Source organism: Petaurus breviceps, unplaced genomic scaffold (assembly GCF_028583685.1).
Source record: "Petaurus breviceps papuanus isolate PSGF00001 unplaced genomic scaffold, PetGlider_PUasm1.0 91133, whole genome shotgun sequence".
NCBI lineage: Eukaryota > Metazoa > Chordata > Mammalia > Diprotodontia > Petauridae > Petaurus > Petaurus breviceps.
In genome coordinates this window covers 39,077,318-39,095,972 of record NW_027187419.1, presented here as the reverse complement: position 1 = coordinate 39,095,972, position 18,655 = coordinate 39,077,318, and the positions used below count along the sequence as shown (strand labels likewise).

Below are 18,655 nucleotides of genomic sequence, written 5' to 3'. Positions count from 1 at the left end.
AATTTCCAGCTTCTTCATGTGAAGTTCCCCTTCCTACAGAAGCTCCATCCTGCAAGTGCCTTTCCCTTCCCCACTTTGAATGTATTTTGTTTTTACTTATCCGTGTTTATGTTGTTACCCCTCCCCCCATCCAAAAAAAATGTAAGCTCTTTGAGGGCAGGGACTGTTTCATTTCTGTTTTATATCCCCAGCACCTAATACATAGTAGATGTTTAATAAAAGTTTACTGAATGAATCAATGTTTTCTTCAACCCTTAGGGAGAAGGAATCAAGGAGGAGGAAGGGAAATGATTATGAACACATGACCTAACTAAAGCAGAAGTAGAGATCAGAACAGTCCCTGAGGGTCCTGCTCTCTCTCTCTCTCTCTCTCTCTTTCTCTTTCCTTTCTTGGAGGTCATAGGAGCAGAAGGGTATGCTATTCCTTCCTTTCTCTCTTAGTACTTCTTCTCCTCCTCTTTTTTTCTCCTTTTTCTCCTCCTCCTGTTCCTCTTTTTCTCCTTCTCTTTTGATACTTCTCCTTTTCCTCTTTTTCTCCTCCTTCACTTTTTCTTCCTCCTCCTCTTTCTTCCACATAGAGGCACTCCTAGACTCTCCTGATTCTCTTAGGTGGCTTACCTAAGAGAATCTGCTAGGCCTAGAACCGGTGTTCATTTGTAATCCTTCTCCATCCTCTCCTCATAAATACTTTCTGCTGCTCCTTTTTTCCTTACATTATCACAAGAGACATGGTGATTTTACTCTGCCTGTAAGAATAGACACACACATGCACACAGCTTATAGGCACACACACATATATTAGATTGTAATCTGAAGTAAAGAGTATACACATACATGTGTGTATGTGTATAGGTATATGTGTATTTATATACTATATGTATTTTATCATTGGAGTACACATTATTGCGATTACTTGGCTTAATACCATGTTCTGACTTTAAAAGCTCATTCCAGTTTCAATTCTTATCTCCACCTTTGTTTATCTGTATCCCATAGAAAGAAACCAGAGGACTCTCAGCTCTAGCCAAGTCCTGCTGTCTGGTCCAGGCTTCATTCTCAAGTTCAGGAAGGACTACACCCTGTGCAGCCTACCTCTCTGCTGAGCTGTAACATTCTCCTTATCTTCCCCTAACAGAATCTCCCTGAATCAGCCTCTCAAGTTCCCGTGCTCACAACCACATAAGCAACTTCCCTGAGAGACTGTGCTTTTTGGGAACATTTCATCACTGAGCTGCCTCTGGGTAGCAAATGTATCCTGGTCTGGATGCCTGTGAAATTTCTCAAACCTGGCTTCTCTAAAGTAGGTTCTTATAGTTCTTATCTGTCTCTCGTATATGTCACATTTCTCTTGTCCGCTTTCTGTCCTGGAGTCATTTCTCTAGTCCTGAAATGTCTATTGCTATTGTTTATTTTATATATAATATCAGCATGTTCACAATCCACATTTACATGTAATTTTTTTTTGAGCCCAATGAGGGTCCCTTCAGACTGCAGTTATTCATTCATTCATTCAACAGATAGTTAATAGCTGCCTACAACCACCATGCCCACAGCAGACATAGTGACTGTCCTTATGAAGCTTATAGTCTAATAGATGTAAATGAGATGAGAAGGAAAGGAGGTTAAAAAAAAGAAAGGTAAAAAGAAAAAAAGGAGAGGCTGTTCACTCAGATGGATATATCAATGAAAGTAAGAGGAAGGTGAGAGACATAGACAGCAATGTTGTTGTTGTATTTGTCCTTTGTTTTCGAAGAGGACCATGACATCAGGGAAATGATGACATGACTTGTAGTTGACTTTGATTTGAGTGAGGGAGGGCTGAGACAGACATAGACAGACGTAGAGAGGGGGCCTTAGGTTAAGTTCTATACTACCTCAATCCTATGTGTTCCAGTTGGTCTCAGCTTCTCTTAGGATGAGATTTGTGTTTTTCCCAACATGGCAAAGAAGCTAGGGAAAGATGGTCATCTCTTCCCATCTTTAGCAGGAAACCTAACATGTGGGTTTCTTTCTGGTCTGACCTAGCTGGGCCCAGGACTCAGTCATGTCAGCACAGCATAGTGGCTGGCAGGATAACTGCATTTTTTAGGCCCAGGGCTGCGCCTCCTTATCTACAGGGCCTTTATGATTTATTCTCCCCCCAATCTTATCTCAGTGCTGGGCCCCATGATGGATTTCACCTTCGGCATTCCAGCACTGTTCTGTGCCAAGTGCACTCCCTTCCTAAACTTAGCCGATTGGAGGAGGCAGTGCTAATGGCTCCCTGCCCTTGTTCCACCCTTCCTAACCTGGTTCTCCCTTAGTTCAGGTGGGGAAAGAGAGATAGGGCAATTACTTTCAAGTGAAATACCTCTTTCTATCTCTGAAGGTATAAAAGAATGTTCCCCATTTGGGACAAGAGGAGTATATATTGCCTATGGCACAGAATCTCAAGCTTTGATTATTGACAATGTAAAGGAGACAAACAGGGCATAGATGGGACTCTCTACACATGTCCAAAACTGACTTTATTATCTTTGCTCCTAAACCTTCTCTCCCACTTTTCCTATTACTGTAGGGCAACTCCATGCTCCCAGTCCCTCAGGTTTGTAACCTAGGAGTCATCTTGGATCCTCACTCTCTCACCCTCCCACATCCAATCTGTGGCCAAGGCCTGTTGACTTCACCTTTGCACCATCTCTTCAATATGTCCCCTTTTCTCCTCTGACATTTTCACCATTCTGGTGTATGCCTTCATCACCATATACTTTTGCAATAGCCTACTGGCTTATCTTCCCACTCCAATCCTTTCTCCATTCAGCCACTAAAGTGATTTCTCCTAAAATACAGGTCCAATCACATCATCCCCCTACTCAGTAAACTCCAGTGGCTCCCTATTACCTTCAGGATCAAATGGAAAATCCTCCCACTGGCATTTGAAGTCCTTTATAACCTGGATCCCTCCTACATTTACAGTCTTCTTATACTTTACTCCCCACCACATACTCTTCAGTCAGTGACTCTGGCCTTCTTGCTGTTCCTAGGAACAAGGCACTCCATCTTTCAGCTCTGGGTGTTTTCTCTAGCAGTCAGTTGGGGCTAGGATGCTCTCTCCCCTCATCTCCACTTACTGGCTTCCCTTAAGTCCCAACTAAAAGCCCATTTTCTACGGAAAGCCTTTCCCAACCACTCCTAATTCTAGTACCTTCCCTTTATTAATTATCTCTTATTTATCCTGTATATAGCTTGCTTGAATATATTTATTATTGTCTCCCTTGTTAGATTGTGAGCTCTTTGAGGGCAGGGACTTTTTTTTTGCCTGGCACAGAGTAGGTGCTTAATAAATGCTTTTTGTTGTTGTTTTTGAGTCATTCCAGTTGTGTTGACTCTTCAAGACTCCACTTGGAATTTTCTTGATAAAGATATGGGAGTGGTTTGCCATTTTCTTCTCCAGCTCATTTTACAGATGAAGAAACTGAGGCAAACAGGGTTAAGTGACTTGCCCAGGGTCACACAGTGTCTGAGGCCAGATTTGAACTCACTAAAATGAGTCTTCCTAACTCCAGGTCTGGCACTCTGTCCATTGTGCCACCTAGCTGCCTCTAATAAATGTTTACTGATTAATTGATTTCCAGCATTTTTTCTTATGTTCTCTTCCCTCTCCTCCTTAGTCATACTAGGGAGGGATATCTCTTTGGATCACAGATTCCAAGTCCCTCATTTTACAAATGAGAAAACTGAGACCCAGAAAGATTAAATGACTTCCTTCACGTCACTTAATTATAAGTAGCAGAGCCAATATTTGAACCCAGGTCCTCTGATTCTAAATATACTGCTCTTTCTACTATACTATATCATATCTTCATTTCATTTGGGCAAGCTTCTTGGCTTTAGTGGACCTGGAAGGAGAAGAAGACCCTGCTTAACTATAGATAAGAATGATGTCCTGAATTCTTGGACCCCATGTCAGTCAATTTTCTTGGGAATCTATGCTATGTTAGGTCAGTTGGGTCCACAAATGCTCACTGATACTCACTGGACCTTTAGTGACCCTTTTATTCATCTCTTATTGGTTCCCTCATACACTTCCCATAATATGCTGTTCTAGATCTTTCTCTCCTCAAGAACTCCCATCCTACCAAATTCCCAAAAAACAACAAAAAGTCCTTATCTCCCACTTTACTGAGATTGAAAACATCTGATGTTAAATATGCTCAAAAATTCTTCGTTCACTCAACTCTTTTCTTTTCTCTCTGTCTCAGAGGAAGTATTGACCTTTCTCTTTGTCAAGGCCTACTGGACCACCTGTGTCCTTGATCTGGTTCTCCTAGTCTCTTTCAGGACCTTACTTTATCAATCATCCACTCTTTTTAGGTACATTCAATCTCTCGCTTTCCAATGGCTTCTTTACCTCTGTTTACACATGTGCTCTGATCTGAAAATAAATCTTTTGCCCTTCTATCTACCATCAAACCCCTTCCCCACTTTTGCCCCTGCCCCAGCATGTTATTATCCCCTACTCATTTCTTTAACTGCTAAACTTCTTTCAAGAGTATAATCTACTCTCATAGACTCCAGGTTTTTCCCTCACCTCACCACTCTCTCTCTTCAACCACCTATTATGGGGATTCAATCTGGACTGCAACTGTCAAAAATAAATCACCATAAAGTGCTATAGAAATGTTAGTTTCTATCATCATTATTCACTATTATTATAGTCCCTTCAGTTCTCAATGCCTACTTTTTTCCCCTCATATTTAACACTGAGTGCTCTTGCCTGAAATCCATCAGTGTGGAAGAAAGAGAACTAGTTTTAGAAGCTGAGGACCTGGCTCCTATTCCTGGTTCTAACTCACTGTCTGTGTGACCTTAGGTAAATCATTTTCCACCTCTGGGCCAAAGTTTCTTCATCTGCAAAATTCAGGGATTGGAGCCAAATCATTCTTCCATTCCAGCTCTAAATATACAAATGAACTTATGATCTTAATTCTCACCACTTTCTTGGTTTTTGTTTGTTACATTGCTAAATCCATTATTTTCCTCCTAAAACTTATTCCTCTTCCAGACTTTCCTATTTCTATTAGTGGAACAACAATCTCCAGTCACCCATGCTTGAAACTCCACTCCTCTCCTTCACAATCTAGTCAGCTGCCAAATCTTGAGGAGACCATCTCTGCAATATCTCTCAGATTCATGGTCTCTGATCCATTCCCATTATTACCATCCTAATTCTGTACCTTATTAGTTCTCATATTTACTATTACAATAAACTCCTAAGTCTCTGGGTCATTAATCTAACCTTCACAGTATTTCAAATTAATTTCATAAATGCACTAATTTGAGTCTGCTTGTTCACTACTCAGAAACCTCCAATCACATTGCTTATTATAAATGGGGGTAGCTAGGTGGGGAAAAGGATAGAGCCCTGGGCCCAAAGTCAGGAAGACCTAAGTTCAAATCCAGTCTACATACTTACTACTGTATGACCCTGGGCCTCAGTTTCCTCATTTGTAAAATGGGGATAATAACAGCACCTGCCTCCCAGGTTTGTTGTAAGGATCAAATGAGGTAATAGTTGTAAAGTACCTAGCATATAGTAAGCACTATATGAATGTTTGCTGTTATTGCCGTTTGTTGTTATTGTTACTAGTATTATAAATAGAATCCAGACTCTCTGGCCTTGCATCCGAGGCTCTCCACAATCTGGTTTCCATCAGCTTTCCAGTCTCATCTCATGTGACTGACTCCCTTTTCCCTACTTTATGCTCCATCCAAACCAGACTGCTTACCATTTGTCCCACACTTTCCTTTTTCTGTGTCTTTGATTTCTCTCTTCCCCATGCCTAAAATGTGCTTCTCCTTTCTCAGCTGAGATGACCTTCATTCAGCCTTCCCTGATTCTCCCGGTACAAGTGATCTCTTCTTCCTTGGAATTCTCCTATGTCTTTTATGGACTTACCATATTCTCATCTAATTTGCGTAATTGCCTTATCCCTCCCACTAGGCTGTGAGCTCTTTGAGATTAGGAAACTTTTTTGATTTCTTTATGTATCTCCCTCAGCAGCTAGAAAAGTGCCTTGCCCACTAACTATCCTTGATAAATGTTGCCAAATGTATGAGTTACAGGTCCAGAGGACTCATGGTGGTTTTACCTGGGGTTAGATTAGCATGGAGGTTGGAAGACTAGGCCAATGGGATTCCAGATTTACAGCTAACAGAGATCTCAAAGGTCACCTGGGCCAAACTCTTGGATTCACAGGTGGGAAGGCAGCTCCTTTTCTCCTTGCTGGCCAGGTAATCAATCATTCAATCATCAAATAGCCATTAAGTACCTGCTAGGTGCTTTTATAATCTAGAAAGTACCAGCTCCTGTTCTCCAGTATATATGAACATCTTTTTCTTTCTTTTTTTTTTTAAACAAAGGTGGAGTGTGTGTGTGTGTGTGTGTGTGCGCGCGCACGCCTGCACATGTGGTGTGTTAGCAGAAGAAACAGTCTAAATTTCCTTTATTCCTTAGCACCCAGAGCAGCATTCAAAATATACTAGGTCTGCCTGCTCTGCATTCAGTTTCTCTTGAAGCTTCCTTGTTCCCTCTTACCCTCCTCCACTTCATCTCTAGCCCAGTTACCTCACTTAACAGGCAATGGCTTAGCCTGGCAATTTCTATTCCTTAACACACCATGCTCTCAAATTGTGAGAAAAAGGTTGTGGGACTTTCTATTTAGGGTTAAAGAAGGACAGAGGAACACAGCTCTAGAGCTGGAAGGGACCTCAGAGGCCAGGTAGTCCAACTTCTTTATTTTACAAATAAGGGAACTAAGACCCACAGAGATTAAGTGACTTGTCCAAGGCCATAGTATCAAAGGTGGGATTTGAACCCAAGTTGTAGAATGTAGGTTAAATCCCAGAATAGAAATGCTGAGGAAGGTCATAGTACTTCTTTTGAAATAGAAAACATCATTTTTCTCCTTGTCATGAGTTAGTTTCGTGCTTGGAGGTAGGGGGATGGACCAGATGACCCCCTTGAGATGTTTTTTAGCCCAAGGAGTAGTTGATTATGAAGCAGAAATAGCCCTCCACCCTTATATCGTACTCTCTATGGACATTTTGACTTAACAGTGGAAGGGACTGGAGCATTTCTGATGCCTCAAGTTCCCATTCCAATCCATCCATTCCAGTAAAGAAGGAAAGGGAAAATAAGAACTCCTCTGGTAATTCCCAGTACTAGTGCTCTGGCCATCTTCCACCAGGCTTAATTTGCACTGCTAATCTGTTATGTCTCTCTCCATAATTTAGCACATTCAGATAGTTATGGTTACATTCTGTTTATTTTTCTAAACCTCACAAAAACTCCATAATATAGTATGGGACCTAGGGTAGGGGGAAGGGTAAAGATTGTCTAGAAATAGAAACTCAAGGTTCCAAGTGCCCTTCCCCATCTGCAGGACAGCTGTTCTAGGGCCTGTTTGTCCTTAAAGCGACAGCATTGCATTTCAAGGCTTCCTTGCTGCCTTCCCTCCTTGTCTTCCTTCCTTCCTTTGAAGGAATTTAGCCTCTAGATTAATCATGGAAAAAATGCCAGTGTGCCAATGGTGGAGAGAGCCATAGTCACTACCTGACAAAGACTTCCTATCATTCTTACCTCCTTCCTTACTTCCCACGGAAACAAATTGGCTAGTCCTTGGGAGATTTCTCTGTGATTTTATGTGGGAGAAGGATCATAGCTAGAGAAGAGGAAATGCAGACAGAGATTCAATTTCGCTTGGCACATGAATATGGGAGGCTGCACACTCACAACCAGTACTCAAGACTTAGGGCATGTCCAGCAATGGCATGACAATGATTTCTTTACCTTATGCTGACCAGATAACCCTAGAGTGGGCTTAATTGTCCAGGAAGAGCAGGTAATCAGTCAATTGTTTGCCTGTTTGCCAGGGTGAGTCACAGTTATTGTCAGAATTATTATTAATATTACATGTGATTATATAACATTATTAGTAATGGTGCATCCATCTTATATTACTACATATTATGTTCAAATATAATAATGTATTGTTATTATGTAGTGAGTCAATAAGCATTTATTAAGTACCTCTGTCCCAGGCACTAACTATGCTAAACTCTGCCCTGAACACCCATCCTGAGTGCAAGGCAAAGGCTTTTGTATTCTACTTTGTAACTTTTCAGAGCCTTTCCAAATCTATCACAATGACCCCGTGACCATACCTGAAAAAAAGAATCCTTTCTACAACATGCCTGACAAAATGATTAGCAAACATTTGGCCTTGAAGACCTTAAATGAGGGAACCCATTATACAGTTTAAAAAACTGGGACACAGAAAGGCTAAATGACTTGTCCACAGTAATACAGAGCAAATCAATTCCTGTGGTACCGGGCCTTGTTCTATATTTTAATTTTGTACTCCTATTGGTAAGTTCAGCACCCTCAGGCATACACCTGTCCCACCCTCTATTCATGCCTGTGCTCACTAACCTACCCTTTCTGGGGGTCCTTCCTGGTTTTTGGAGTCTCTCCCTATATAATAGTTTCCTTAATGAATTTCCCTGAATTCCTCGTGTGTATGTATTTATAAAAAGGGTGCCCTACTAGGTTGGAAACTTCTGTGTTCCCAAGAGCAGCCTTACTCTCCTATTAGAGTATAGTTCACTCTTTGGGTGGGGAAGGAAATTCAAAGAGAAAAACAGCCCTATATCCATTCTCTCCACATCCCAACATTAGGGTTGGGTGCATAGATTCAGAATATACTAAGGATTTAAGTGATGATTATTGTGTTACAAGGATCCTCCAAGTAACAACTGACTTGGATAAAGGTATAGGTGGCATGTTATTAAATTTGTAAATGACACAAAACTGAGTGGAAGAGCTAATACATTGGATCAGAGGCAGGATTCAAATAAGATTCTGAGAGTCTAATTCCTTGAGTAGAATTTAATAAGATCAAAACAATAAGTGATTTTTACAGTGACTTTCTGAAAGGAAATTACTTGTTTTGCTGAAAAAGTTATAACTGTGTAAGGATAAATTTGAAGTCTTATATGTGGGTTCAAAACTCAGCTTCTAAATTATAAGGTGTGGCTAGATAGCAGTTCCTCTGAAAAAGATTTGAGTTTCATTGGATTTAAGGCTCAATGTGTGTCAGTACTCTGACAGGACAGCCAAAAAGCCTAATTAATGTAATCTTGGACTGCATCTTAAGAAAGGCATGTCCAAGATTAGAAAGATAATAGTTCCCTTGTACTTTATCTTGGTCAGTTTGCATCTGGAGTGTTTGTGTTCAGTTCTAGGTAACACATTTTAGGAAGGACATTGATGAGCTGGAGGGCACACTGAACAGGGCAGCCAGTATGGTGGTACAGCCTTGGGACCTGTTATATGAAGACTTCCTGAAGGTAGAAGAGATGCCTAGCCTAGAGAAGAAAAGACTCCAAGTGAACATCATAACTATCTTCAGGTATCTGAAGGGTGGTCATGTGGAAAAGGAATAGCATTTTCTTCCTGATTCCAGAGGGAAGAACCAAGATCAATGGGTGCATATTACAAGGTAGCAAATGTAGGATTTATGTCAGAAAATCAAACACATATAGCTGTCTGAAAGTAGAATGGGATCGCCTTGGGAGATCGTGGGTGTCCCCTCACTAGAAATCCTAAAGGACCACTTGTAGATGGATTTGTTGCTCAGCTATGAGTTTGATTAAGTAGCCTCTAAGATCCCTTCTACTTTTCTGATTCTGAATCTTAACCCTATTCCCAACATACTCACAGTGCCAAGTCCCCCAAATAGCATTTCTTTCTACCAGAGAAATGTATAGAGAAGTATCCTAATTGTGTCTTCAAAACCAGTATGTATATGTGTTTGAGGGAGTATGGAGAGGGGGACAAACCTAAGACATACAGACTCCCAGGGCATTGACTAAACAGATATCACTGTTGATGTCCCCTAGGGTAATTAAAGGGGGTGGAGGACCCAAAGACATTGGTACCAGTTTAAACTCCAGGTATTTCATCATTGTTTTGAAATTGCTCTCTCTCTCATTTTCTTACCCTTTCAACTGTCCCCCCTATCCTACCCCAATCATCTCTTCCAGAAATATCTTGCTGTGTACCCTAGGAGGCTTCTTTCTCTTGTGGATACCAGGTACTGCTTGGTCTAAGTCCACCCATGCCACTGGTCCTTTCTTACACTATTCCAAAGGGCATCTGGGCATTGGCCTGAAAGCCTGGTGGTAGCTTTCATTTTTCTAAAGAGGAAGCAACAGAAATTAGTTGCTAAGTTTCAGCTCTGCACCAGTCCTATTCTTTCAGTGACATCTTGTCATCAGTTTATCATTAATCTCTAGAAGACCTGTCCCCCTGGAAGTTTTGCCTGGAGTCATGTGAATTTGCCCAGCTGGCCATGCAAAGGCTATCTGACCTTGCCACAGGAACTCAGGAATTGAGACTCAAACAAGGGACTGACCCACTTTTGTTTCCCTGTTTCAGGATCAGGATATCTTAAATAGAACCCACTTGTACCTGTTTGTTTTCTATCTTAATATATCTCCAGCAGCCTAGGACAATGTCTTGTAAATAGTAGGAGTTTAATAAATGCTCACTAAATTGAAATGAATTGAATTCTAGCCAACAGTATAGCTGGGGGGAAATTCAATCCACATGTGTCTGAGTCACTTATCCTTAAATCATCCCAAAGCTTGATTCCAGGAAGGGTTTGATATGGGAGATGAGCCAGAGGCTCCCCCTTGAAGTTTGTAATGGTGAGTGATTCTAAGAGATGAGAAACACGAACCTTGAATGATGGGAAATGAATTTCAAGAAAAGAGAGAGAGAAGTCAGAAAGATGTCACACTAAGCCTGGCAAGGTCACGTACAGACAAGGGAAGGGGGCAGGTAGCAGTAGAAGAACAGAGAAAGTTTCTGAGATCATTACAGCCTGGAGCCACTCATTGTAGACATTCCTGGTCCCCACTGGGATCTAGCAGGAGGATCAGGGTGTAGCTGTCAGGAACTGCCTTGCTTTCTGCCCCAACATGACATTCTTGCTGTATATTTCCATCCCATTTTCCTCTACCTAGGGGCTTAGGCCTGCCCACACCCTACTTTGAAATTGGTTCTTGCCCCAGCAGGAAACATATAGGGACCCCCTGGCTCAGACAACCTTTGGCACAGTATCAAGAGCCTTCTAGCTGCTGGTGCACCATTCCTCTTAGTCTCCATGCCTGGGATTATTAAGCTCTACTGTTTGTATTCCTATGCTCCTGTCCTACTACTGAGCTTTGGCACTTGTATACGCTCCTTCTCCAGACTGGTCTCAGGACTCCAGCTCTGCTTTGAGCAATGGCTTTCCAAACTCATGCCTATGACTTATATGGCTCTTGATTCATTGTTCTGGTTCTCCCCATCCTGGCTCTGTGCCTTACCCTGAATCCAGGCCTTGTTTGTTGCCTATCAGGTGTCCAGAAAACTCAGAGGAAATGAGAGGACACTAGGCATAAACTCCCTAGGAAAGACACAGCATAAAATCTTTCTAATAATGCATCAGCTTGGAGGGAGGTCTCTAATTGTATGCTTCAGGATTCTGCCATCGACTCTGTTTTGTCCAGCACATTTGTAGTCTTGTAAACCTGAAAATCCTCATCCCAACCCCTGCTTGAACTGGCAAGTTGGATTCCCAGAAGGAAGCTACATTTCTCCTTCTAGGGGTGCCCCTGAGAGGTTGGGATATCTTCATAGTGCTGGTGTCTTGAACCTCCATTCTGTTGTGCTATCCTGGATATCAATTAGCTAATTAATATCAAATAGTTATTGCCAAGGGATGTTTACTGAAAATACATAATGAGAACAGAAGTACAATCCCCTCTCTCCAAGAATAGGGGGCACACCCTACCCTCTACCACACTACCTCAGTTATTGAGGAGAGTAGAACTCTATAACTTAATGTGGATACTACAAAGCATCCATCTTACTAAGATCACTTCTACATATAGCATATCCAAAGGACAAAATCGTTCTCTTGCTCACAGGGCATGGTATCTTGGCTTTGACCTACAGCTAGGTTGAATAAAGCAGGTCACTCTTCAGGTTTGCACAGGTGTACCTGTCTTGGCTGCCCAAAAAATTCTGGAATAGATTTAAGTTCATGGACCTTGGTACTTTTCCAATCTTTTGGAGAAAGTTCATAAGGTTGTAAGCTGGTCCATCATATCTTTAATACTTCTTCACCAAAAAGCAGGAAGAAAAAAATTGATGTAATGAAGACAGAAAGATAGCTACACCATAACCTCATGGGTTCCCAGAAACTGGATGTAGGAGGGCCTGAGGTGGGAAGCCACAGCACTCCTTACTCCTTACTACCATTCAGCCAGGGAGAGGGAGGAGGTGATTTGGTCAGTTAGTGCCTTTTGTATGTACTCCCAATTCTGGCTTAGTAGCCAATTAAAAGGCAACTAGGTGGTGCAGTGGATAGAGTGTCAGGCCTAGAGTCAAAGAAGACTCCTCTTCCCGAGTTCAAATATGGCCTCAGACACTTACTAAATGTGTGACTCTGAGCAAGTAATTTAACTCTGTCTCAATCCCTCATCTGTAGAAGGAAATGACAAACCACTCCAGTACCTTTGCCAAGAAAACCCCAAATGGGATCACAAAGAGTGGGACATGACTGAACATGAATTTCACAACACCTTTTTTTGTTATTGTGGTTGAAAGTGATTCATGGAACAAAGAAAGAGTTGGGAACCATGGATTATATGGTAACTGACTTCAAACATTTAAAGGGCTATCATATACCGTGTTTCCCCGATAATAAAGACCTATCCCGAAAATAAGCCCTCCCCTTACTGTGTAAGATTCCTCTAAAATAAGCCCTCCCCCGAAAATAAGCCCTATTGAGATTGCTACTGTAGTGAAGGTGATCCCCTGCACTACACGCTACATTATGGTACCCTCTGTATGCACCGTCCCCCGCCTCGTGAAACGCACGCCGCGCTCGAGCTGCATCCAATCAGAGCTGCAGCAGTGAGCGTGTCATCCTGTTCTTCCCCAGTGATTTGCTTATTGAATAAAGGTACATTTTTTTGTTCACATTTACCTGTTTATTAAAATTGCTGTCAATGTTCATTAAAATAAGCCCTCCCCTGAAAATAAGCCCTCTGGTGTTTTTCTGTCCAAAAAAATATTATAAGACAGTGTCTTATTATCGGGGAAACATGGTATAGAGTTCTGTCACTCTAGAAAACAGACCAAGCCAATAAAATTCAATTCAGTTTGGGTCTATTCAATCCAATGAATCAAATTCAACAAATCCTTAACTACCATGCTGATATAAGGAAATGTTTCTCAACAATTAGAGTTTGAAAATAGGGAGTGATTTTCCTGGGGGATGGGGGTGGGGGAGTTGTTTTAAACAATCAGGGATTGTTTTAGAGGACATTCCTACATTGGGTGGACCAAAAGACCTTAGTTTACTCATCTATGAGATGAGGGTGTTGAACTAGATGACCTCTAGGTTGCTTTCAGCTTTCAACATGCTATGATTTTGGTCTGATCCTTCTATGACTTTTAAATTTACAGAATCACAGAATTTTAGAGTTGGAATAGACCTCCATTGCTATGTAGTCCAGATCACATCCAAAAGGCATCCCTACTATACCCCTTTTTTTCTTTCCTTCTTCCTTTATTCCTTCCTTTGAGGCAATTGGGATTAAGTGACTTTCCCAGGGTCACATAGCTAGTAAGTGTCTGAGACTGGATTTGAACTCGGAGAGATGAGCTTTTCTAATTCCAGGTTTGGTACTCCATGTAGCACCACCTCTCTGCTCCATTCTTTAGTCTTCCTTAGTTCTCTAATTTTTCTTTATCTACCTTGATCCTACTCTTTATCCTTTAACTTCTTAAAGAAGCCAAGTAGAATCTAGGTCTGGAGGTGATTTTCCTTCAAATGTTTCTTAATGTCTCCTTCCTAAACTCAGTTTCTTGCCTTTTTAAAAAGTCTAATGTCCTCAAAATCACCTATGTATTTTTTTCTTTTAATTTAGCCATTTTTTCCCCCTTTTTCTCCTACTCATTGCTCTATAACTCTTTCCCCATGGAAGCATGAAGTAACTGGTCACAGATTCTGAATATTCATAGGTCCATTTTGTACTTTTCCTTTGTGGTTGTTGTTAGTTTCTTCTGATTGTATTCATACTCATAAAAATAACATGCACTTGACCAATATGATTAATAATATGTATTTGGCTTTTTGTTGTTGTTTAGTTGCTTCTCGGTCATGTCTGACTCTTCATGACCCCATTTGGGGTCATCTTGGCAAAGATACTGAAGTGGTTTGCCATTTCTTTCTCCAGTTCCTTTTATAGATGAGGAAACTGAGGCAAACAAGGTTAAGTGACTTGCCCAAGCTCACACAGCTAGCAAACTCAGGTCTTTCTGACCCCAGGCCCAGTGCTCTCTATATACTGTGTTACCTTGTTTCCCATTTGGCTTTTATTGCTATGCTAATAATAAAAATTTTTGCTTGGCTATTATTGCTATATCAATAATAGGCACTTCCTGAGAATTGATAAATTTCTAGAAAGTATTAAGACCAAATTAATCTAAGCAATAACAATTTTAAAAACAAGAACTCATTTTTACAGAGCAATTTCATTTCAAAACACCTATACATATTACTATGTTTTATTCATGCATGGAAGACTGAATTTGAAGTCAGAAAGTGTGAGTTCAAATCTGTCCCAGACATTTATGTAACTGTGTGACCCTGGGCAAGTCACTTGACCTCTTAGTTTTCTTATTTATAAAATGGGAATAATAATAATACCTGCCTCTCAGGGTTGTTGTGAGCATCAAACGAGAATATGTATTAAACATTTTGTAAATCTTAAAGAGCTATATAAATGCTAGCTAGTAGTAGTAATAGGTTGTTGATGGTGGTAGTGGTCATAGTGGTTATAGTAGTAGAAGTAGTAGTAGTAGGTTATTGTTGGTTGTTGTAGTTGTGGTAGTAGTAGTAGAAATATAAGTAGTGATAATACTAGTTGTAACTAGTAGTAGTAGTAGTGGCGGTGGTAAAGTAGAGGTGATAAGAATAGTGGTGGTGGTAGTAGTAGTAGTTGTAGTAGAAATAGTCATTCTAGTAGTGGTAATAGTAATAGTAATAGTAGTAGTGGTACTACTACTAGTAGCACTGGTATTAGTGTTAGTAGTAATAGAAGTAATAATAGTAGAGGCAGAAGTAGTGGTAGTGGTATTAGTAGTACTAGTAGTAGTGCTGGTAGTTGTAGTAGTAGTAGCAAGCCTATGAACTAGTTACAGAGGTAATTCTGTTCTAGAAATGAGGACACTGAAAGCCAGGGAAGTGACCTAGTATCCTATAATATAGATCAGGAGCAATTCTACATATAGAAATAGCATGTGAAAGACTTCTGAGATTATCTAGTTCAAATTCTTGTATTGGACAGATGGGAAAAATGACCTACAAATTGGTGAAGGGACCAGCCACAATCAAATAAGGAGTCCATAGCAGAGATGAGCCTTGACTTCAGGTGCCTAATCGCTTGCCCAGGGCTCTTTCTTCAGCACCTTTCTGTGTCAATCTTGGTCTGGGGAGAAGGGCTGATTCATCCCCTTGTCCAGCCCTCAGCTCCAGGCCCTCTTGGAGCAGACCTTTTCTCCAGGACCACTAAGCAGGGCCCCTTGCTGGTAGCTTGGTCTCTGGGTGTTGTGTCTCGCCCACTAAGATCTATCTATGCCAGGCCCGATGGGCCTGCCAGGCAGAACAAGAGAGGGATTCAGCTGGTGTAGAGATTGCAGTGCAAATTCTTTGAGCCCTTCTGTTTGTTTGAAAAGTGGGGCTGGGTGGGGGCACTATGCCTGCAGGAGTAGCCTCTGGTTTCGCCTGGTTCCGGGAAGGAGGAGGCTGTTCGGGAGTGAGCGAGTGAGTGAATGAGAGAGTGAGTGTGTGCAAGTGTGCAGTCAGCCCATGTTTATTTATTCTAGGAGCGGTTGCTAAGTTGGGGAGCTTGCCAGCAGGGCTGCCTGAGTGCCGTGTTTGTTTATTTAGCAGAGTGCAGGGAAGGACAAGGGAGAGACAAGTGTAGGGTCGGAGTGGCTTTAGGGGGAGAGGTTGAGGAGGGGGTGTAGCTGGCTGGGGGGGGGGTCTAGTCAACCCCCCCACCCTAACAACACCCACACCTTGGGGGCGCTCCTGATTCATGAGCTCCCCCTGCAGGGAGATAAGATCTCTAGTACCTTTCAGCCAGTCACCCCCATTCTTCTGCCATTCTTTTACAGCATTTAATTTAGAGCGTTGACTCTGAATCTTTTCTGTGTCATAAATCCCAGGGCAGTTTGGTGAAGCTATAGACCCCTTCTCAGAATTGTGGGACTTTTTTTTTTAATATACCAAATAAAATACTGAGGATTACAAAGGAAACCATTTACATCTAAATAGTTTTTCATTTGCGTCTGATTCCTTGTGATCCCATTTGGGTTTTTCTTGGCAAAGATCCTGTAGTGGTTTGCCATTTCCTTCTCCAGGTCCTTTTACAGATGAGGAAACTGAGGCAAATAGGGTTAAGTGACTTGCCCAGGGTCACACAATTAGTATCTGAGGCCAGATTTGAACTTAGGGAGATGTGGGCACTCCATTCACTAGGCCACCTAATTGCCCACTATAGCTAAATATAGTTATAAAAATATTAAAAAACAACCACAAATTCCTGGACTTCAGGTCAAGAATTCCTATGGAGACCTTTTAGTCTAAGCCTTTCATTCCCCTTTCCTGCTATTATTTTTGTGCCAAGGTTTAGCTGCTGCTACTGTTCCATCAGGGAAGTAGAGTGACCTTACTAATCCTTCTTTCCCCCTACCCCATGCCATAGGACCCTCTTGTCTGCTCAAGTGCTAGAACTGGGAGGAAGGAAGAGAAGGGAGAAGGAAGGACAGAAGGTCAGTAACATGTCCCACCCCACCAAAATTCCTGAATTTCCTCAATCCTGGTCCCCACTCCTATCCCCATCCCTATGTTCCTTCCTTTATGTTTTCCACTTTAGGCCTTACAAAGAGGCAGCACAGGGTTATGGGAAGCATTGAATATGGAGTCAGATGTACTGAGTTCAAATTCTGACTTCTACTTACTAACTGTGAGCTCTAGGGAAGCCACTGTATCTTTCTGGGCTTCCTTTTTCTCATCTTTAAAATGATGGGGTTTGACTAAATTACTTCTGAGGTCTCTTCCAGCCTTAAATTCTATGAGATACGCAGTCAAATCACTGCATGCTAGAAATGTGATCTCCTGCCTTCTAGACTGATGAAGACGGAGACAAAAAAGGGGCCCAGGGGACCTTTACTCCTAGTGTACTCTACCCTCATCCCTGACCAGGCAGGTACTAAGATGGAGGGTCTCACCAGACGCAGGGGTATAGTTTCATTTTCCTAGAAGAGATTTCCATTCTCTGTCTGACTGGGCTAGGGTAAGGACCCCTTGGGGCTCATGATCCCTTTCCCCTACCCCCTGATTTTCCATATTCCTCTAGCCCTGCCTACAAGTACTCTGACCCCTTATGTACTGGGTGGCAGTCAGCCAGGGGTGGTGGTCTGTCTTTGGGACCCACTGGACTGACAGGAAGACCTCTAGTTCTCTGGGAGAGAGCAACACCTTGTTAGAATAGAAAGGAGAATCCCTCTCTTCCATCTTTCAATGACAGGAACAGAGTCAGGTCTTAATGACAAATCCAGCTCCTTTGTAGCTCCAGGGGACAGTATCTTGGCCTTTGGAATGGAGGTTGAGGATTGAATCCTTGTTTCTTAAGTCTGTTCCATGATCCAGGATCCCAGGGAACCAGATCACTTTGGAGATTAATTGGGCCCTGTCCCCAGCTTTTGGTTTTCCTACTGTCTGCTTTTTTTTTTTTTTGCACATGGAGTTGGGGTATCAGGGGCTTTATGGAATAGAGTAAGTGACATTGCTCAAAGGGATTTGTGAAGGGGACTAATCTGGTTTTTATTTAAGATTTATTTTTATTATTCATTGCTATAGATTATTTTTTTAAGTTTTTATTCTTTAAAAAACTTTAATATTTAAAATTTTTTTAAATTCTTAAAAAAAGTTTTATTGTTGCTTTTTGTTCTTTTACCACTGTTATTCCTCTTCACTACCACACCCTTCAACTCTGACAATGAGCTCTTCCTTATAACAAAGGAAATTATTAAGCAAAGTCACCTAATTTAGGGACCATGTCTGATAGTGTAGAATCTGTAGACCATATTCTGCATCCATAGTCCCCACCTTTCAACTGAGAGGAGGAAGGTATATTTCCTTATCAGTTCTCCAGAACCCATCAGAGTTCTATTTCTAACTTGGTATCTGTCTCTGTTCAGGTTCTGCTTTCTCTGGTATCCCCTACCTCCTAGGATTTTCCCTGTCACTGGTAAGAGGGAGGTTTCTGGGGCTGTTGGGCTCAGGGAAGCTAATTCTTTCTCACCAATCCCTATACTCTAATCTGCTGCCGCCAGGAATGTCTGTTCCACTAGTCGCACAGAGATCCAGAGGAAGAGCTGGAAAAACCACCCCAGGGCCAAAGAGAAATCAGTGTGGAAAATGCAAAGAGAAAAGACTGAAACCAGATATGGAGAAGGCAGCCAAGTGAGGAGGCAATGTTCCTT

General features: G+C 41.7%; 1 protein-coding gene across 5 annotated transcripts in view; it reads left to right on the top strand.

Moving 5' to 3' along the window:
* CDON (cell adhesion associated, oncogene regulated) overlaps nt 1–18,655 on the top strand; it is a 191,209-nt gene that overhangs the window by 3,649 nt on the left and 168,905 nt on the right. For 3 of the 5 annotated variants that reach the window (XM_069079835.1, XM_069079822.1, XM_069079834.1), the window contains exons 2-3: nt 1,136–1,300; nt 9,280–9,452. The exons of 1 other annotated variant lie outside the window; for it this stretch is intronic. In XM_069079835.1, the coding sequence (XP_068935936.1) occupies nt 9,346–9,452 (107 nt within the window). In that variant the 5' untranslated portion in view covers nt 1,136–1,300; nt 9,280–9,345. The remainder of the gene's footprint in view (nt 1–1,135; nt 1,301–9,279; nt 9,453–18,655) is intronic. One more of the 5 variants, XM_069079831.1, reaches the window with a different exon arrangement.